Source organism: Perna viridis, chromosome 11 (assembly GCF_037379345.1).
Source record: "Perna viridis isolate PV_CMFRI_1.1 ecotype Kerala chromosome 11, ASM3737934v1, whole genome shotgun sequence".
Taxonomy (NCBI): domain Eukaryota; kingdom Metazoa; phylum Mollusca; class Bivalvia; order Mytilida; family Mytilidae; genus Perna; species Perna viridis.
In genome coordinates, this window is record NC_142455.1 from 29,066,174 (window position 1) to 29,084,080 (window position 17,907).

Genomic DNA, 17,907 nt, shown 5'->3' on the forward strand with positions numbered 1-17,907 from the left:
CTCTGTTTTGCTTTTCTAGAAATACCCGCCGAGTTGATCATAAAAAGTTAAGTCCGCGTAGATGAAAAAAGAAAGGAAACCTATGACACATTGAACAAATCAGTTTTCATGGAGCAGATGTAAACACGGTAACGATCAACGAGTTCATGGAGTTAAGCTATCTTAATCAGAAAGGGTTGTTCAGCTTCGGTGCATCATTTTTTTAAGCTTTGAAGGAACTTTTATTTGTAGGCAGCATTAAATTGGTATTCAAAATGTCTGTACTTCCTTAAGGTATGACTAAGTGGAATGTTGAAATTTTGTCGGAATTTGAATTTGTAGTTCGGTCAAACCACACAAACCAAGAAAACCGATACCCTAAAACTTAAAACGTTTATGAAATGATAGATGTTCAAGAGGGTTTCGTCTACACCCTGTTACCTTTGATGTATAACTTTAGCAGTAGATATTAAAAGCGACGTAGCTTCAAAGCTTATCAAAGTTATTTTTGTGCAGCGACTATAAATAATAACGCTATGACTTGTTATCTGGTATAAGTTAATCGGGTAATGTCAAAAAATTAAGCCATATACTGAACTTCTATTAGCATTTCAATATTTAGATGCGATAAACGTGATTGTCTTTTAAAAATGCCATCGACATACATTGCCAAAAGTGCTACACATAAGAATCATATGGTTTACAACATATGGTTGTCACATGAATCCGGCATGATGTAGAAATAAATTTCAGTTTACGTATGATTATTATTATAATCTTATATTTTCTCTTCATATGATTTTTATATGTTTCCAAGCCACAATAAAAGGCATTATATCATACTCATTTGACTATCGTATGTATTCATAGATTGTTATGTGATTGCTATATGTTTATTACTGTGAGAGTATTATTGTTCGTTGCGTACCAATATTCATGGATTTCGTGGGTTTGGTAAACCACGAAATTTGGTTCTCAACGAAAAAGAAATTTTCCATTTGTTTGTATGATGGAGTTGTCGAATCAACGAATTCAATGAATCCACGAACTCATCAATTTCCCCTAAACCACGACAACTGGTACCCACGAATTAAAGTACTTTCACAGTAGTTCAATTGAGCACAAACTGATTATCATATGTGACACTCTCGTCTTCAGAAAAAAAGAGAATATTGTCTTTTAATATACGTCAGTATTCTTTTTCTGTATATACAAATATGTGAATAGTTTTAATATTCTGATGAGTTGAATTATATTTCACAGAATTTTCATTTTTAGTTTTTTTTACACTCCATTCGGAATTCTCGGCATTAATTGTTTTTCAAGGTTGAGTCCTAAGATTTCAAATTTCAGTAAGACGACAAAAAACATTATAGACGGTGCCCAGTCAGCAGATCGATTTGTGTGACTGTAGTCTCCTCAAGGTAAATAATATATAGAGTTACCTATTCCCTGGGATCTAATATGTTGTCTCTCTCAGTCTGTGGTATAAATTTGTGTCTGTTTTCTCTTCCGGTACAGTCCTTCAACCGATCCACGCAACGATTTGACGGATCGATGACCGTTGACTGATTGATCGCTGACGGATCGATGACCGATGACCGGTGACCGATCTGATCGCAGTTTTATTATGTTAAATGACGTAAGATCTGTTTTAAATAAAAGAAATGACAAATAAAGGTATAAATTTATGTTTGAGTATATAACATTATGCAAATATATGCAAATTGCCAAAAAAAAAAACAAAACAAAACAAAACAAAACAAAACAAAACAATAATTCCAGTAAAATACATTGACCACTCTGTTAAAGAGATCGGTTTGACGCATCGATGACTTACCGGAAACTGATTGTTGACCGATGCCCGATCGCATTTTTTGTTACACGGATCGGTTTAGTTACTGTATAAAAAAACACTTACTGACTGTATATTCGGGGAATAGTAAGTTTATTTGACCCTCATACCTTAGGAGTATCAATATTTCCTGTTCCTGTTCGAACAATTCAAATACATAAAATACAATCTTAAACGTGAAATCAAGAAACAGAAATCATATTTGTACACAATATATCTAACAAAATAAAGAAAATAACATAAAAACTAAGGAAGACAAGACGTCAAACAAAAATACGACACGAGTTTTAAGCTTTTCTGTGACTTGTGTTATATTGTAATTTACTTTACAATATCTTTGGATGCATTTGCGGGTAAATATTCTGCTGTGAAACATATCGAATCATGATTATATAGATTAATGTTGTAACAGCAATAATATACTTTCCTTAATAGTTAAATGATTTAATCAAATACAACACTGAAGGGAACACAGAAAAAAACATAATAAAATTCTATACATTATACAAAATAAAATTACATGTAGTGGAGCAATGTTCCATTCATGGTGGATTAGTCAATCTTGTGTTGTTGTATATTTTCGTCTTTTATGAACAAATTCACATAATTATTTTCAGCCTTTTAAAGCTTGCTTTATGATATGGGGTTTGCTAATCATTGAAGACCGTGTGGTGAACTGTTCCTTGCTTATATCATTGCTAGTCATACAACATCTTCCTTTTCTATATTTTTAAAAAAGCTTATAGCATTTTCATTTTATAGTTTTGAAAAACAGATATAAATTCTTGTGTGCTTCCCTATTGAGTTTTTCATTTACATAATTCTTCGTTGTACACGAATACTGCAGCTTATCAAGCAATTACACACAAAATTAGATGCTATTTGAAAACCTTAATCGGCTATTCAAATGGAGTTATTCCTCTTTCATTTCTGTCGAGTTTCGTTTTAAATGGCTTCTAGATAAAATTATGCTGTATATTTGTGCAATATTTCAGTTACAAACATGTATTTAACAGTAAAATTCGCATATATTGAATAGATCACAGGACTGTGTTTATTTTAGGACGAAGTTACTTTAGAGAATTTGGGGGAAAACGATATAATACAGTTGCATTATGTGATTATAATGAAAGGTCTGCATACAATTGATTTCAGTTAGTTTTCATCAGATTTTATTTGTTTAAGCTGTTGTATACTTATGTACAAAAACACCAACGTGGAAAAGGAGCAAGGGTTTTTTTCTCACAATTGAAAGTACAAATTAAAAGAAGCGCCAGAAATATAATTTTGAACTTATAATCAATACAAACCACATCATAGCATGTGACTTATGATTTCATTCATCATTTCGGTAAAGAAATACTGATAAAAAAAACTAGAAAGCTGGAATACCCAAAATGAAAAGCTATGGAAAAACTGTTGTATTAAATCAAGCTTAAGAAATACATATCTAAAACTAGATAAATCTCTTGTTCTCCAAATGTTAAATTATCCTCGATGTTTGATTAAGACTACTCTTTATTCCTCAGTAGCATATTATATAACAATTTCCAATTATTTCAAACTATACTGTGAATATATTGTCCCTTGTAGACCCTGCATATCTATGGACATGCCTTTTACAGTCATGAATAACTGGATCAGTTGATTGAATAATTCGCGCTTAGTCATTAGAAAAAAAAATCACATGATAGTTTACATATTTTTATGATATGGTTTACGAATAATTCTCATGTGACAAAACTTGAATTTTGAAATGAAGCTTTTAACTTGATCGTATAACGCGCAAAATCTACGGCGCCCATCTAAAACAAACGGCTTTCAATAAACATTCGTGGATACAATCCAGGATTGAGATGTTAACTCATCATTTTTTCATATCTTGTACTGTCATATTTTAATCTTTCAGCCTATCAAATCTATAATGTATTCATATTAACAAACATCATTATGTTTGTTATCTTTTTCCCCGATAACAAACGATCGCACACTTAAACAATCAAATTCAAAAGAATAACATTACATTGGTAGTCCTCTTAAAACAAGTTTTAAAACATGAAATAGAAATTAATTTAATTGTTGCTTGTTAAACGTATAATCAAATACATTGTAACAGCACCTGCGTACGAAGTGTTCATATCACCACTCATACGTTATGCCAGAGCTTGCCGAGACAACGCAGACTTTTTGTATCGCGCTAGAATTCTAACAAATAGGCTTCTGGATCAGGGTTATGTTGTTCCAAGATTGAGGTCATCACTACAAAAGTTTTATGGCCGTCATCATGAACTCGTGGATCGTTACGGTGTATCCATCTGCGCCATGAAAACTGATTTGTTCAACGTGATATAGTTTTTTCTGTCCTCTTTCGTTGTTTATGCTTAATGTTAACTAAAAATATCAATGCCGACTGAAAAGGAAAAATAAAAAAAACATTAGTTTTATATAGTTTCATATCCAATATACTTACAAATATGGCATAACGTATGAGTTATGATATGAACACTCCATACGCAGGTGCTGAAGGGATTTTGCCACAGAAGAAAGGAAAGTTGACAATTTTGAATGAAAATAGTGTCTGTAGTATCCTTTATCTCAAGGTCTTTGGTGTAGATGCGATGCATCAAATCCCCGTAATAAGGATTGTTAAAAGATAATACGTCATCTATATAGCGGAAACTGAAATTAAAGGATCAACCCAAACGATATTCTTTCTATCAGATCAGCTATAAAGTCAGTCTCATAAGAGTGAAGGAATAGGTCAGCAAGTGAATGAGCACAATTTGTTCCTATTGGAATGCCGACTGTTTGTTGAAAAACACGTCCACCGCACTGGACAAATATGTTGTCGATTAAAAATTCCAGCATTTCCTTTGTATATTTGGAAGATGATTTGGAATTATTTCTTACAAAGTATGAGGAAACTCTACCAAGAACTATATATTTATATCTAGGTGTACCATATTTTTTTGGAAAAAACAACGATGTATAATGTTTTTAAGTCAGGATTTTAACTGTGTATGGAATAGAAGTATACAGTGTTGAAAAATCATACGTTTTAATGCTATCATATCAATACATCAATATCGTAATATGTCTATTATTGTGAAAAGTGTTACGGACTTAAATTATTCCCATTAAAACTCAAGATAGATTTAAAACATATTGGAATGGGATATGTATCAAAACCGAAAGAAAAAAAATGTGAAGTCGGCTAAAGTTTAAAAAAATAAAAACTCATGACGTTGTACCTGAACTTACAATTTTTGAAGAACACACACCATGAATGCCGGTTATCACTTATGAAAATTTGAAGTTTGATTGTTGTAGGTTCAGAGTTGCTAAACAGCTAAAGTGCTATTGGACTACAATGATGTAATTGATTTATTTTCATTTTGTAAGTCATATTTTAAGTTTTTCATTGTTTATCCTACATAGTCTTACATTTTTTTTTCATAACTGGAATAGTTTCGAGGAAAATGTGTGTTGAAATTTAAAAAATTGAAGTATAATTCTAGCATTGAAACGTAATAAAATTATTTTTTCAAAGCTATTATTCAGGATCATAAATTATTTTCTCTTGTAGTGGGCCTAACATGACATTTTACCGTAGTATTTTTTGTTATTAGTGTATATAAATACATAATATGTATTCAAAATAAATCATATACCATTAATATGTTTATAGCGAATTCGGTGCTAAGTAAGGACCGGGAAATGTGTCAAACAAAAACTTCAGTTAAATATATTCACCTGTGTGCCCAGTAAGTATTCTTATATGTGTAACCAAATCATAACAAATGTACCCAACAATTCTTAACCTGAAATGCGGTGTTAGCAAGCATTGATTTTTATATATTTTATATGTTATGTGATTGTGGTGTTCTTTGACAGCATTCAGTATATAATACATATACTACAGTAGGTTCATTATCGTTAGTGAATATTTGACAATGTACCATGTTTTAACCTTCATTTCAATGTCATTTATTGCTGTTTTTTCTATTAGAAAATGGGAGTTGAGTACAGACATGTCATTATGGATATGACGCACAGCATATCAACAATGATGTCTACAATATTAAAGACCCACTAGAGTGATTTATTTTAATAAAGGACAGTTGTGCTCCCCTACGGTTTCAGACACATTTTAATCGTATGATTTTATGCTGACTGATTTCAAGTCTGGTGTAAGAAATCAAACAATCTTCAAATTTCCGCGTTACTCAGTTATGATGTATAGGAATCAGGTATGCCACCGCTTTGTTTCGGGATTTTCTTATTCCGTTGCTTTGTGTTTTCTGCTTTCTTAAACATCCAACAAAAGAATTTCAGAAATATACAAAATATACCATTAGTAAATCATAACTGTTGGTTCATCGCTATTATATGACGAAGTCAATATAAAGGTAAACAATACGAATTTAGACTATCACCAAAGTAACGCTGAGGATCCGATTGTATTCAGTCTTACAGGAAGTTATGTGCTGCAAATCACGGGACGCAAATACAGAATGTTGATATAATGGCCAAGTAAGCCAGCCAACAATCCGTTTCATGTTTATTAGGTACCAAGACACCAGCAAACAAATGTTAATAACAGGTATCTCTTTAGGAGTATTATTGGTTACACATGCAACTCTGTTTAAATAAAAGACTAGACCGTTATCCTATTAAATATGTACTCTCAGTTATATACAAACATGTTTATTTAAATTAGTTCATTTATAATTAGTTTTGGTTTTGTTTTGCAGGAGGATGATTAAACTTCTTCAATTGTGGCTCATTTGCACATGAATTGTTAAAAAAACCACAAAAATGGACATGTATTTCCACCAGGTTCAATGTGTTAACATATTTGTAACTAATTTGAACCCTTACTTTTGTCCTTTGTGAATGATGTCATCATTGAATAATAAAAAAGTCTCAGTTGGTTTGTGATTCTGACTGCATAAAAAACGTAGATTATTAAACAAAGCCTATTTTACTTGGATGTATTGAAAAGACTTCTTCACTTTTAAAATTTAACTTCAAATTTCTCTCTATCACTAAGTGTGTAATAAAAGCTGTATAATCTCGTAGATAACCACATTAAAGACTAGGTATCTGAACACTACTGGGGTTCTTAACTATATGAAAACTGAAGAATTAAGATCAAAGGAAAGGATGCTATCAATATAGAAATTAAACTTTTATATCTTCACCATATACTGCCTTCAGCTTATGTGTTTTCTACTGAAACAGAATTTTTGTTTGTGGATTGTCAAGGTTTTTTTTTAATACTTCATGGGGTTTATATTTTTTAAATTTTATTTAAACATCTAAATTTTGAATTGAATGATACCAAAGGCAAAATACATACAATAAACAATACACAATAAAATGTCATACATAACACAAGGCAAAATATCATTAAGTGAGGCAATTTCGCTTTAAAACAGTACTAATGATTAAAAATGGACATTAATAGATATACATGCATTTTGAGTTGTAGGGAAATTAAATCTCATTCGAATACCGTTTCTTAAATTGAATACAGGTTTCATTTCCTTTGCCGCATAACTCGGTAAAATTGTGAAACATATCACGTCATAAATGATTCCAACTTAAAGTATTTCTGTAATTGACAAAGGGTCAGGTTGTGGTAGAGGTAATGAGATATAATCCATATAAGGTTAAAACAATCTCTTAAAATCGATATAAGCAAAAAACATAAACTTCAATCCAACTATGTGATATAGCACATTAAATTCTACTATAAAACATAATATCATATATTTAGATTAAAATATAACGTTTTTGTATATGCTTTATAAGTGATTGTTTAAACCTTATATCATCTATCCTATACCGCATACCTTGTATCACACCTCTACACCTTTACCGCATACCTTATATCACACCTCTAGACCTATATCGCATACCCTATATCACAGTCTACACGTATATTGCATACCCTATATCACAACCTAGACCTATATCGCATACCCTATATCACACCTCTAGACATATATCGCATACCTTATCACACCTCTAGACCTATATCGCATACCCTATACCACACCTCTAGACCTATATCGCATACCCTATATCACACCTCTACACTTATATCGTTTACCATTTATCACGCCTATAGACCTATATAGAATACCCTATATCACTCTTCTAGACCTATATCGCATACCCTATATCACACCTATAGACCTATATAGCATACCCTATATCACTCCTCTAGACCTATATCGCATACCCTATATCACACCTCTACACTTATATCACATACCCTATATCACACCTCTAGACCCATATCGCATACCCTTTATCACAGTCTACACGTATATCGTATACCCTATATCGCAGCTTTTCACAGACCATACTTGATGTATGGTCAAAATATGTGATATAACGGTGGCCATTGGAATAATATACGATTCAGTTGATACAGCATGTGACACAGCTTTTGACATGTATTATTCAATTATATAATCGTCTTTTGCAACGTAGTTATCCCTCTTTGCATTTGATCGATACCGTGTTTGACATTGTTTGTATATGAAGTTTTTAGACACAATACATTAAAGAGTACCCCTCTTTTTAGACTGTAGAAGTTTTCTAAGTTTGTCAAGTTCTTTTCTACCCTGATGAAAATCGAGATTTGGGCCTCACTTTCTATCCTATTGACACGTTTGATTTGTTCTTTATTCATCTATATTTATCTTTAAAATGTGACATTAACTTTTTATTGTAAATTAAAGTTGGCGATATATTTCAGTTATACATGTAATGTAATCTTGAATTAAAGCCATACAATTTGAAAATATCGCAGGCTTCTTGTATTGACATAAAGTAGTATTTCCAATCAAAGTGTCCATATCTCTGATGATACTGATAAAGGCATAAAATATGTTGGAAAATTTGAAAAAAAAAGATCAAATTAAGTTCGATACATGTCGTTTGAAAAATTTTAAAAAGTCTGCTTAAAACTGATTCCTGTTTATTTTTCAACATCCTTCATTTTGATTGACCTTGCAAATGTAACAAATAACTGGTGAACATTCTAAAATTGCAATTCTTCATCAAGTAGCACGGGGTATCTTTCTTTCTTTAGAATGTACATGTGGTCGTTACAAGAACCACCATAATGTAGTCCAAATAATGTCACTCTGAATTATAAATTAGATTATCAGAAAGCTACACCGAACACTTTCTCTTCCTAATCTGTCTTTTTACTCAAGCAGTTTCAACAACTGTTCCTTCGAGAATTCGATGGGCTATTGAGTGAATATCATGGTGTATTTGTTTGTTGTTTCAGTTCATTGTTTACCGTGAGGGTAGTGGATAGTGAAGACCTTAAAAATTAGGTCAATCCAACCACAGATTTCATGTTCCTGTCCACAGTCAGTTGATCTTTAATGTGTTTTCATGTCGTTATATTACTTTAAATTTGATTTTGAAGAATTGTCATCACCGTGGAGTCTTTTTCTTTACTTTTAGTGTCGATACCTTTCAGAGCTTTTTTAAAGGTGTGTTTACATTGCTTCAGATATTTTGATGTTCTCTGAAAATATTTACTATTTTGGGTTCAGGTTACACGCTAGTGAATTTGTTGCGTTTCACCATATCAATTCATTCTGCATATTTCAAATGTAATAAGCTTCTTGAAACATTTTAGAACAACTAATATCAGTTTCTAAATTCAAAACGAAAAGTTACATATGTTAAGCCAACAAGAACTGGGGTCGAGAAGATTTTTATAACATATGCAAAATTATATCCCTAAACTTGGTACTTGTTTTTAAAAATTAAACAATGACATTTTAACTGTGTTGGGACTACGACAGAATACACTTCCATGGCATCACTAGATTAATCTAGTAGTAGTTAGACATTTGCAATCGCACATCATGGTATTTCGGAATGAAAACAAAGTATCAAATGTAATTGATATATTCTAGTATTGAACCATACAAATTTTAGAAAGAGTATCACTTGTTGTTATGAACAGAACAAGAGGAAAAGTCAAGGGTATGGTAAGTATACCCTTTTATATCAATTAAGTATTTCCTTTGAGGGTATTTATCTTCGACTTACCTCATGTTTATTTGTATAAATAGTATCTGTCATCAGGCAATGATTCTGGTATAAAAATAAAAGGAATATTACATTGAAAGATCAAAAAGGCCTTAATTATGCAGTTTAAGTTCAAATGTCACTATAAAAATTTCTTTCAGTGCAAGCATTGTTTTACAGTACTGATGTCTTAAATGAGATTTTTTGACCGAACCAAACCATGATTCATCTCTTAAATGGTAAACAAACTTACACCATACTCTATCCCCATTTCAGATAAAACAAATGGTCATTCCCTGACAGAAAAATCCTCATCCCTCATAATAAAAATCCTCATTCCTTATAGTCCTTATAGAAAAATCCTCACTCCTCATAGAAGAATCCTCATTCTTCATATAAAAATCCTCATTCCCTCAATAAATATCCTCATTTCTCATAGACAAATTCTCATCCCTCATAGAAAAATCCTCATTCCCGCATAAAAAAAATACTCATTCCTCAAAAAAAAATCCTCATTCCTCAAAAAAAAATCCTCATTCCTCATAAAATATCCTCATTCCCTCATAGAATTCCCACTGCACACTTTTCTATCAATTATTTTTATTACCAAATTAAATTTTTCAGTTTAAATTCTTCAACATTTAATCTGTCATTTTTAGTAAATTTTATACCTATTTCCTATTAATAAAAACTTAAAAAACTGATATCCCAATCTGCTGACTCAAAATCCCCATTTCCGATGCACAATAATAATGCACTTTAATAATCTCAGTGTTATACCTAAGTGTTTATATCCGCCTCAGTGTAACGAATAAATTTCGACTTAAATGTTTATAACTGTACTGTGGTAAAATGGCTCTATGTCTAGTGTTTTTGTTTAGTATTTTATTGACGAGTTTTGATTTTGCTTTATCCATGGTAACCGTTGGTTTCACTGTAGAATTGGTTCAGAACATTTCGAAATTTTAAACATAAAACAAACCTTAGTAACACCATCTTCACATCCGTTTATGATGCGACAATTTGATTTTGACGGGTGTGTCAACAAAAAAAAACAGAAAGTCATGATTATAACAATATATTATCAGTTAAAAATCCTGTACATATAAAGCTGAACCCTTATCTAGATATCATACGATACAATGATGTTGTATCATACAAAATGTAAAGTATCCGGACACACAGGACTATAAATACTGCAAAACAAGTCACTCTCATCATCAATATTTCTCCAACAGACAGAAGCAATGGGAAAAGTATCCAGCTTGTTTGTGTTTGCCGTAGTTGTTGCTTTGCATACAGTACAACCATGTTGTTTTCCGAAAAGTTTTGAGGGGCAATTGGAAATAACACTCTTTAATTATATTGGTAAACCGACATATGTATTTGTAAGTACATGATAAAATTTTTTTTTTATTTTCTCTTATCCACTGACAATTATATCTTTAGTGTTGTGCTAGTAATAACACAATAAATTAAATTTACAATATTATTAACGAAGCTAATCAAATAACCTAAATAAAAGACCTTTGAACTAATTGAATGCTAATTGAATATAAACTCTGAAATCTCTGCATCTGCACTTTGATGTTATTTTTTGTTTGTTTGTTTGTTTTTTTTTTTTTTGTAAAATAATGTATCGTCTAAAGGAGGTTAAAAAGCATGTTTGAAGTTTATATTTTTCTCTGGACCCTGGGCAACGGTTCACTAGAGGACTTTTGATAACATTTCTGCAACATAGACGTTATTCCTTTAGTAAATATCATAAAATGTAGTTTAAGAAACGCACCATAAAAACCTGGAGATGAAAAATGCTTTTGTTTTATTATTTAGGGCCAGGGATATGCTGCTATGGATATCAATAGACAGATGATTTACTTCAAAGGAAAGATGAGTCAAGATCGAAATGTTACCACAGTGGAGGTGCTTGAAGACTACAGGAACGTAAGTAATTATGTTTTAAAGTTCAATACATTTAAAAAGAAATATTACAGAAGACTTTATCTAATTAGAAACTTCCCTATTTTGAAACCTGAACACTTGTTGTCAGACATATTTTTTTCCCGACGCAGTCGGTATAATTTCGCTTTTTACACTTTGACCTTAAAGACGCTCTTCTATGGAAACGCAAGTCACCTGATCGCAATTTTCCCGATTGGCCAAATACTAATAACTCAGTGGCGGTCAAAAAGCCGTATCGAAAACTGAAACTGCGTGGCATGTGTTATATTGAATGAAATGTAGAAAGTAGGAAATTATATGTAAAAAGAACAAATTTTTACTCCGTCGGCTATCTTTTTTAAACATAGTACTTGGTTTTAATGTCTTCCACTCTGCACATTTTTTTAGGAATCTGGCATAGTGTCCGAGTAGAGGCGTTTCAAATGAGAAAGGCTAATTAATTATTAGAATCAAAATATCTGTGTCTGCGTACCAGAGTCTTGGAAAGTTACAGAATATCAAGTAACCGACTGGCTGCAAAAGCAATACTACTGCTTGTGTTCCGCTCTACGTTTTTGCCTATGTATCTGTTGTCTTTGAATTTTGAAAGGGCAACAAAAATAGCAATTACTAGTGAGAGAGATATAAAGAAGTTTCACAAACCATAATTTTTGCCCAAATGATATGTATATTTTAGAAAGTGATCAAATATCTAAATAACAGTTAATCATTTCTTAAATAAAATATGGTTAGCTAATATAATTAAACATTTGAGTACAGCCAATTCACGTTTCCAACCAACTGAAATTGACGAAAAACTAGGAAATTTGGTGAATTGTTGGAAAATGTGGTAGGTCTTAATCTACCCTTTGTTAATTCAATAACGTCTTTACTGATATTCTTTGTTCAAATCAATATGATTTATCATTTGATATTCTGCATGAAGACACATCTATTTCATACTTGGCCTTGGCATAATTTTGAAAGTACAGATATATAAATATTGGTTATGAATGAAAAACCACGCCATTCGTTTTGTTTTATAGCATATTCAGTACGTGGTTTTGAACGGGAAATGTACAACTAGCAGAATTGGTTCGAAAATGTTTTCTTGCATCCCTAGTAAGTATTTTAATTTCTTATTTAAATATATATGTCGAAAACTACAATCTCACTACCAGTACATATAGCATTAAATCATGATGATCAATATAAAATGCTTAAGCAAAGAACATTATACATATGCATACATACTAGTATTTTAAGTCAGTCAAAACCCAAGAATTAATGCTTAGCTGCATATTTGAATACATGAGTCTGTACACGTGTGTAATATGATATCAGTACTTCTACCCTCTAACTGCTAGTACACCATCATGGAAATCATAGCATGTACAGAGAGGATCAATATTTTATACGTGTACAACTAAGTCAAAAAATACCTTAGATTCGATGCAAGGCTGTACTAGTTTAAACGCTATATTTACATCATATACCAACCAAAACATCCCCCATTCCAAAGTCCCCATTTTCCCCATCCTAATTACCTATAAAACACCCTAGTATAATTTATTTTTATTCTATTATTCTATAACCTTGGTTCCCTTGATTACTCTTACATAACCAATGATGATTTACACTATTAGATTTCCCACCATATTGACTATGTTTGGAAAAAAAGAAAACCAATATAGTTTTATATTAATAAAAAATATTTTACCATTTTTCAAATTCAAAATAAGATCCTCAACACAAATTTTCTATTCCCTTCACCATTCCCTATTCCAAATATATTTGCAGGAAATCATCATTCAGCTGGTGAATGATAACGTTATTTTTATACCGGTTGTTGACATCGCTGTAGTTGTCTAGATTGTTTATGATGTTGCCAAAAATTTCACAGTAGAAAAGAGCTTTCAATCGGTTGTTGGATCGACAACGATTGCTAGCAAATTTGTAGCCTTGCATATATTTCAGAGTTGGGATAGACCTTCAGAGTTAAAAAATAGGAACAATGCATGTTATATTATATTGATTACTGCATCAACCATCGAAAAAGCTCCTGGCCTTAGTATAAAAGTCACTTGTCAACGGGTCGGTATGGAAAATGCAATCTATGAGCATAAACATATAAATAGTACTTACCTTCCTAATGTAAATTGAAAAGATTTTGAAATTATCCATAAACATCTGTATGGGATGAATAAATATCCTTTATTCTGATTCTGACGGGTGTGTCAACAAAATAAAGAAAGTCATGCGTTATTACAATATATCATAAGTTAAAAATCCTATACACATAAAGCTGAACCCTTATCTAGATATTATACGATGCAATGATGGGATGAATAAATATCCTTTCTATATTGCTTATCTTTAATTTTGTTTTTGTTTCAAATTAGAAAATGCGACTAGGGTACCGGCAAGTTATTATGGGTACGACGCAGAGCATATCAACATCGATGTCTTCAAAATAAAAGAACCATTGGCAGAAGTCACTTTAACTGTAATGAAGGACACTTGTGCTCCCCTCCGGATTCAGGTGTACACATTTGTCTCGGTTGAATATATGCTGACAGGTCTGAAATCTGGTGTTACAAATCAGACCATCTTCAATCCTCCGCCTGCATGTAAATCAGCTGTGATACCTAATGATCAGGTATTTCATCATTTTTTGTACTGTTGTTGTTTTGTTTAATATGCTGTGATGCATTGTAGATTAAGGCATTGTGAAATGTGCCCATTAAACACATTTATTTTAAGTGAATCATAGATCTACATATATCTGCGACTAAAATTAACTATTAAAAAAGGGGGTAGTTTTTTGTTGTAATGCCCAGAAAAATGACTGTTTACTTGTGCAATTGTGTGTACCCAATTTTTGAGGGGTGGATCTAAACCTTACTGTACTTACTGTGTCTTTCCGTCAAGTACTCTGCATACAAACTAGTTGATAACTTTTTTTCTTTACAGGAGGCCCATTATCTGAAGCTTCATCAACAACTTTTTAACATTTAATTTATCAGAAACGACAAACAATCGACAGGAAAATGAGGAGATTCCTTTTCAACATATTGAATGTGCCAATTATTTTTTCTTATTTTTGAACTTATTTCAAATATACTTTATCTTTGTTCAAAGTGTAGCTTAATTTGTCCATCACTCAATAAATTTTTGAACTTATTTCAAATATACTTTATCTTTGTTCAAAGTGTAGCTTAATTTGTCCATCATTCAATGACACGTCAGTGTCCTGGTTCTGTTAGTATGACAAACACAGATTGTTTTATCGGAATTAATTACATATAGTGCAACAGATTGGTGTATTAATTCGTCTTCCACATAAGAAGTGTAGAAAGAAAAATGAAATACTGTACAGGTGCTACCGATTAAAAGACTACTGTTCGTTCTAAAGCTATTGGTTTTGTATGTCATTAAGCTACTTCAACGTACGGTTTTCTTCAACATTAGGATCAAATTAACATCATCGGCTTGAATGCATTTGAAACTTATTATATCAAATACTGTCGGTTTGTATATAATCAACGTGAAGGTATTTAACTTGTGACCATGTTTTTATTTTTTGGAATTTGAAATTTGTAAGTTATTCAAATTATCGTAGTTTTAAACAAAATATGAACATTACGCTGGGAATTGGAATTTATAGCCTACCTCATATAAAAATTAAAGGGGTTTTTTTGTTGATAGTGTTGAGTATATCACTTTATTTTTCCTTGCATACATGTATAAAAAATATGCCGTTTCTTTTATATATTTGATGCATATTAGAAGCGAGATAACTCCGAATTTTCCTTGTTGAATAATCTTCATTTAATGGTTCTTCGTAAATCTACCATTGAGTTTGGTTCCCTTGATTACTCTTTGGAACAATTACGTTATACGACTTGCCTATTTGAGTACACACTAACACTTGTCTACACTGAACGTTTTGTCAACGTGCGTACATTTTTGTACCACGTACACAGTGAAACCTGTCTATACTGAACCCTTCTTTGTAGAATTCGGTCATTTATTTCCACGGACTTTTCCATTGATATTAATGTGTTTAAAAATAGACATTTTCAAGCAAACAGAGGAAATGACATTTTGTTTATTCATATTATTTTAATTACGGCACGCTTGTGTATCCTTTCGAGTTGATAAATATTTTAGTATTGCATGCGTGCCTTCGAAAATATGAAGAATACATCGATAAATTTGATATAAGAAAAGCATTTTATCTTTCGTCAATAATAAACTGATGAATTATTCCATGATTTTCTTGCGAATAATAATATACACATTCCCTATTAGCTCTTTGAAATTAATTATTTATGGATTCTAATGTTTACGCTTAGGAGAAGGTCAAGCTATTCCCTCTTCAGTTTTAGCGGGTATGATTTGCAATTCATAAATTCGGAAATCAAGCAGATCTACACGGATGTTGGGTACATTTTACATGTAGCCTGTGATGTAAAGAAATGTGTATGATACTAATGCAACTAGCATCTTTGGATAAATTCAGTTGCAAAATACATTTTAAAAATATAACAGAATAATGCATCGAAATTGATTTTAATTAAGTTGTCACAGTAAAGGAGGAACAGCCACAGAGCAGTCTATTCATGTTAATCAGCGCAAACGACATTAAAAATTGCGAACTACAAATAATTTAAAATGAACAATCAAAGGAAAAACATACCGTTTCTTCTACAGTCACAGTAAACTGTGAATGTTGAAAGCTTGATGTTTAAGCAGGTTGTACTATTCTTCTACAGTCACAGTAAACTGTGAATATTAAAAGCTTGATGTTTAAGCAGGTTATATTACCCAATAAAGCTGTTCACGCAAAAAAACATTTGGGGTTTAGTAGAGGGTTTTTCGTTTTTTGTGTTGTTGTTTGTTGGTGTGTATGTGTGTGTGTGTCCTTTCTATTAAAATGCCAACCTGAACATAACTGCGATCACAACATGGGATTTCACAAGGAAACACAACAGATTTAAAGCAATTGTAAGATAAATGATGACTGTAACTATAAAACAAGATTAATTTATCAAATAGTCTAATGAAATTTAATATAGATATGACATTATTGACAGATATTGTCATTATAGACAAAATGTCGATTGTTGAATTTGATACGGCGTACGTGCAAATTATGAGATATTTTATGCATGAGGAAAATAAAGAAGAGAAATGTTTTTTGATGTTTTTTTTTTGTAAAGTAGCAAAAAAAAAAAGAAAAAAAAAAAAAAAACACTTAACTTCATAAAAATCGCCTAATACATTTTTATATATAAATATTTTTCTTCATTTTAAGTAAGGCAGTATTGACCACCTTAACTATATTTGCAAAATTAGTATTGATAACTATTCATATTTTTCATCAGTGATGCCTGTAAGGCAAAGGCCAAAGGTACAAACGTATCTGCGTAATAGGCATTTATTTCAAGATTTTACTGATCATCTCCTCTTATATGTTACTACCACGTAAATGAATGCCGTTGCAATGATAATTGTCAGTGCGGTCGAAACGCTTGAAAACATATGCAAACAAAATTTTGTGGTTTTCATAAATGCATGTATATATGCATGTATGATTAATCGCTGATTTGTCTTATTGACAGAAATGATTGCAACAAAAGAACGTACCAACCTCTTGGTTATTATTAACAAGCTAACAACGCCTTAGTTCTTTAAGAATTGACCACTGACATGACGATGTTGATATCCTGTAGACGTTTATGACCACAGATAGATCTTCATTACTCCGTGTACAATGTTCAAGGACAAAATACAATATAGTCCTTACATAAGTAACAACGATTCTTATTTCCATTGTTTTCTTTAGACAATTTGACGCTTTTCAACAAACGGTCGGCATTCTAATGGGAACAAATTGTGTTCCCTATTTGCTGACCTATTCCCACACTATTATGAGGCTGACTTTATAGATGATTTGATCGAAAAGAAGGACAATCGTTTAGCTAGGTCCTTTAATTTCAGTTTTCGCTACATAGATGACGTGTTCTCTTTAAAAAAATCCTAGTTCCGGGGATTTT

General features: G+C 31.7%; 1 protein-coding gene across 1 annotated transcript; it reads left to right on the forward strand.

The window, feature by feature from the left end:
- Positions 1-11,031: 11,031 nt before the first annotated feature.
- On the forward strand, positions 11,032-15,028 carry LOC148603626 (uncharacterized). Its single transcript, XM_088552741.1, has 5 exons — positions 11,032-11,292; positions 11,738-11,848; positions 12,892-12,967; positions 14,248-14,504; positions 14,819-15,028. The coding sequence occupies exons 1-5, from the start codon at positions 11,152-11,154 to the stop codon at positions 14,861-14,863; spliced, it is 630 nt and encodes a 209-aa protein (XP_088408867.1). The 5' UTR covers positions 11,032-11,151; the 3' UTR covers positions 14,864-15,028.
- The last annotated feature ends 2,879 nt before the right edge of the window (positions 15,029-17,907 follow it).